We start from the raw sequence: 4,911 nt of genomic DNA, 5'->3' as shown, positions 1-4,911 counted from the left end.
TGCGCGCGATTGTGCGGGCCTTCTTTGCATTAAAACTAGTGCTCCCCACTCCAGGAGGTTCCCAAAGGGTAAGATACCCAGAAAGGAGGAACCCTTTTAGGGGACAGGGAGACCTGGCTTTACATAACAAAATAAGAAAGTGGTTATTTCCCTTTCAATATTCCAAGAATTACATAGCATTTAGTGACCTCCTCTTCGTCCTCCTCCGCTCCCCGCCAGGCATTGCCTGCCTAGGTCCCTCTTTTGGGCACTCCGCTGCAGCTCAGACAACAACGCGGTGAGCTCAGGCTTGGGGTTCCCTTCCTTTCCTTCTCCCCACCAAGGCAGAAGGGATGTGTGGGCACGTTTGTCCTGGTGCTCCTTTGCCTAAACTTTCTAGGGACTCTCCTCAGCCCTGCCCAATCACCCCACTCAGGGGGGGGGTTCCCAAGGGGGGGGGGCCCCCCCCCCCCCCCCCCCCCCGATCTTTTTAGGTGATAGGCCAACCTGGCATCAAATAACAAAGCAAGACAAGTGGTTCTGTCCCTTTCAGTATTCCTGAGAACTACATAGCCTGTAGTCTGTTCTGAGTGTCGCTTATCACTCGGTTCTTTGAACCCCAACAGCAATCCTAAAGGGGGGACATTAGTTATGAGCCAGTTTCCCAAAGTACACACAGTGCAAGGAGCTATTTGACTTTGCTTAACCTCTCTGGAAATTGGCACAATCACTTCAGCCCCTGCATGTTCACTCTCTCATGGTTCCTGTACAGATCAAATGACTTAAAGGATGGGAAAGACTCTTGTGTCTATCCAAATGCTGTGGCAGCCTCCTGTCCTGAGGGGCTTATTGCTGGTCATCCACACTCCCCCTTGTCCCAGGTCAGCAAACTTCCAATCCCAGCTCTCGCCTCCAACCCAGACTAATGCTTCCAAGCCAACGGGCCTTTCCCTGGAGCTTGTTGGGAACTAGTAGTCTCTCTCCTCAAATCTCAGTGTGAATAGAGTAGTTACCGTAATGGCCACTGTTTATTAAGCCCTAGTTAGAAGCCAGGCCACTATCTCATTTAATTTCCCACATTGCAAAGTAATCTCCTTTTTATACATGAAGAAATGGAGGCTCGGCAAGTACCAACAACTTGCCTAGGTCAGATGGCCAGGAAGTAGAAAAGTCGGCTGTGAACACACCAAAGCCCACGCCCTGGACACACACTGCCTTCTGAAATCCCCTTTTTACACCAGGCACCTGCCGGCAAGCCAGGTCCTGACTCCGGACCACATGACTCCCTTTTCCCTTTGATCAAACATCAAGTAGCATCTCCCTCCACAAATAGCCAGGGGGACTAACCGTTGGCATTAATTACAAGTCACTCAGGGCCTCACTCCTGCCTAAAAAACACCACCATGCCCTCCAAAGCGCAGAATCGGCCATCACCGTGCACAGGCAGCCGTGAAGTATTTCAGCTGGAACCAGTTCTCAGGTACCCTCCTTCTTGCTGGGAAATGGCTGAGCACCAGCCAAACCCGATGGATCCCCCGTGGGGATGTTGAGGACAGTGCTACTCAAGGTGGTCCACACACCTTGTGAATTGTTTCTAGTGCTCAACGCACACCCTCAATGAATAAATGCGTACTTTGCAATTTTTAAATTTGTTATTTTGTTCCTCATATACTTATTGAAATTTGTTGAATCAAACCTGGGGTTTGGAGCACCTGGGTGGCTCAGTCATTGGGTGTCTGCCTTCGGCTTGGGTCATGATCCCAGGGTCCTGGGATTGAGCCCCGCATCGGGCTCCCTGCTCGGCGAGAAGCTTGCTTCTCCCTCTCCCACTCACCCTGCTTGTGTTCCCTCTCAAAAAAAAACTGGGTTTTGCATATTATACCTGTTAAATTTTTTCTTAGCAATTTATTTCGCTAAAGTTTAAGTCTGTGTTAGAGAATAAAAATTGGTCCCTCAAGTGTTTTAGAAGCAAGCCCTGTATAGAAGTCTTAAAAGTGTGGAATTGGATTTCATCCCGAGTACTTTTTAAGATTTTAAGTAATCTCTACACACCCAGCGTGGGGCTTGAACTTAGAACCTGGAGATCAAGAGTTGCACACTCCGACTGAGCCGGCCAGGTGCCTCTCGTCTTGAGTATTTCTGAAGCCTAACATTGCTGAGGACCTAAGTTTGGCAGGGAATCCTGAGAGTAAAATAGAAGTTGAGAAGTTCTAGATCAACACTTCCAAGGAGAAGAGAGGGCAACTGTGTCGGCCCCATACCCTTATGTCATCCTGATACATTCATCTTCAGCCAAGAAAACTGACGGAGGGGCGCCTGGGTGGCTCAGATGGTTAAGCGTCTGCCTTCGGCTCAGGTCATGATCTCAGGGTCCTGGGATCGAGTCCCGCATCGGGCTTCCTGCTCCTTGGGAGCCTGCTTCTCCCTCTGCCCCCCTCTCTCTCTCTCTGTCTCTCATGAATAAATAAATAAAATCTTTAAAAAAAAAAAAAAAAACTGACGGAGAGGTCACCTGACTTGCATAAGGCAGTTTATTAGGGGCCAATCCTTGAGTCCAGAACCCAGGTCTCTGTACCAGGTCCAACGCCCACCCCAGCCACGATGGGTTTGGAGTCCTTATTTCTAAAGCACGCAAAGGAAAACAGCCAGCATAAATTCAACGATTTTTATTATAACTCATGTACTTCATAGAAACAGGAATGTAGCAAATGGGTCAGGTAGTACGAAAAATGTTTTAAAACTGCAGGTGTGTACACGTGGCTGTATTTACATCGGGCGCAGGCTCCCCCACATCAGGCACAGCAGCTGCACTTGTCCGATGCGCCTTTGCAGATGCAGCCCTGGGCGCACTTGGCACAGCCCGCGGGACAGCAGGAGCAGCAGCCTGGGGCAGGAAGGCCACAGGGTCAGAGCAGACATGGCCAGGGACCCCCCTTCCTAAGAGCAGGCCAGCCCAGGCCTTGCCCCCAGCCTCGGCGGACCCTGGCTTGATGGCAGGCTGTCTCTAGACAACTGAGTCCTACCCACTGGGAGAAGGCTGCCCTGCCCCCATCTGATTCCAGCACAGGGCAGAATGCCTGGCGACCCAGTGACAGGGCGACCAGGGACAATGTAGGCCCCCCAGAACCATACATCTTGAGAGAAAGTCCTCAAGATCAGAGAGGGGGTGCCCCCTGCCTAGCAGCTCCCGGGGTGGGGGGCACGGAAGCTCTGGGCTGTCCCCACAGGAAAGGGCTACAGCAGGTCAGAGAAACCACACACGGTCACCAAGCTCATGTACATCAGGTGTTCAGGACACTGGAGGGTTCAGAAGGCTGCATCAGGAGGCAGGAGACCTAGATCTGGGCCTCAGTCTTCCTATTCTAGGATGAGGCTGGAACTCAGATCACCTACATGCTCTTTCAGCTCCAATTCTGAGGCAGGGGCTCAGGGTAGGGGATGCAGAGAGGCTGGGACACTGGCCTGCTCCCGCCTGCCGAGCTTTGCCCCCCCCCCCGCCCCCGCCCACCCAGCCCGGTCCCCAGATCCCCACGGAACACCCCACCACACTCACTCTTCTTGCAGGAGGTGCATTTGCACTCCTTGCATTTGCAGGAGCCGGCGCACGTGCAGGAGCCACCTGCAAGGGAGAGGAGGAGGAGCAGGGAGCAGGAGAGTGATGTGGGAGCCACAGCAGTCGGCCAACAAGCTGCCCCAATCTCCAGCCTCCTGTCACTGCCCAGCCCTGGGAGCCCTTTTCTCACCCAGGGCAGGTCATTAAGGGAAGCGCCACTTTCTTCTGATGCTAGGAAAGGTAGATCCCTTCCAGATTTGACTGCACAAGGAGGGTCCCAGGCTCCAGGCTCAGCCCAAGCAGGCCGGGTTGGGGGCCAGGGCCCTAGCTCTTGAACCCCGAGGATACAATGTCCCCACCTGCCATCAAGTCCCAGGCCAGCAGCCCCCGACCAACAGGGGACCTCGACGTGACCGCAGTACCCTCAACTCTAAACTCGAGGCACTGAAATGCTCTCCGGAGCTTGGCCAGGGACAACGCACAGCACGTGCTGACTCCGGGAGTCTCCTCCAGCTCCAGCTCCAAACCCCCGCCCCTCTAACCCCGAGGACACGCGCTCCGGGCCTGGGAAGCGTGCCCCCTAAGGCTCAGAGCAGGGGGTTCCTTACCGGTGGAGCAAGAGCAGTTGGGGTCCATTTCGAGTCGCGTCGAGGACGGAGGTCCAAAGCAGGCGACACGGAGAGACACCGCTGCGGGTTGGAGGCGTGGTGGAGCCCCAGCGCCGCGGACTCACTTTATAGGCGGAGCGGGCGGCCCGGGCGCAAAGGCCCCGCCCCCGCCCTTGCACCCGCCCCGCCGAGAGCGCGCGGCGCGCGGCGGCCTTGGCCGAGCTGTGTGCACCTGGCCGGGCCGGGCGCACGAGTCCCCGAGGGCGACTGCGCCGGCTGCGCACCGCGCCGAGGCGCTGCGCGCCGGGCGACACGCCGAGTCCCAGCCTCCCTGCCCGCCCCCTGTCGGCTCCCCGAGGTCGGCAGCCGCCCCTGTTCCCGGGTGTTCCGAGAACCCAGTGCCTGCGTCCTCGCCGCCTGCCCCACCCCGGGCCCCGTGCACGTGTCCCCGGGGTCGCCCTTTCCTGGAGCCCGTGTGCAGCCCCGGCCTCTCCCTCACGACCTGGGCCTGGGGAGGGGGGCCGGGTGGAGGAGGGTGGGTGTGCAGAGAGACCTGAGAGAGTAGTGTGCAGAGCACGGGCGGTGGATGTGCCCTTTGCCTCCTTTGGCCTGTCTTCTCCGTGTCCCCACATAGGGGCTGGGCTTTCAGGCCCTTTTATGATGTACACCGTGTGGCGGACACAGACCTCTGCGTCTTAACATTCTGCATGCCCGAACGGTTATATGCGCGCGATTGTGCGGGCCTTCTTTGCATTAAAACTAGTGCTCCCC

At 56.1% G+C, this 4,911-nt stretch overlaps 1 protein-coding gene across 1 annotated transcript; it reads right to left on the bottom strand.

Annotated features, from left to right (window-relative positions):
* Nucleotides 1–2,630: 2,630 nt before the first annotated feature.
* Nucleotides 2,631–4,252, bottom strand: LOC110580157 (metallothionein-1). The gene is made up of 3 exons (XM_021689827.2): nucleotides 4,141–4,252; nucleotides 3,533–3,598; nucleotides 2,631–2,863 (listed from the first exon to the last, which is right to left on the bottom strand). The coding sequence occupies exons 1-3, from the start codon at nucleotides 4,166–4,168 to the stop codon at nucleotides 2,772–2,774; spliced, it is 186 nt and encodes a 61-aa protein (XP_021545502.1). The 5' UTR covers nucleotides 4,169–4,252; the 3' UTR covers nucleotides 2,631–2,771.
* Nucleotides 4,253–4,911: the final 659 nt, after the last annotated feature.

This window comes from Neomonachus schauinslandi, unplaced genomic scaffold, assembly GCF_002201575.2.
Source record: "Neomonachus schauinslandi unplaced genomic scaffold, ASM220157v2 HiC_scaffold_2623, whole genome shotgun sequence".
In the NCBI taxonomy this organism is placed as follows: Eukaryota; Metazoa; Chordata; class Mammalia; order Carnivora; family Phocidae; genus Neomonachus; species Neomonachus schauinslandi.
Note: the sequence above shows the minus strand (reverse complement) of the source record. Positions and strands in the feature narration are given on the sequence as shown.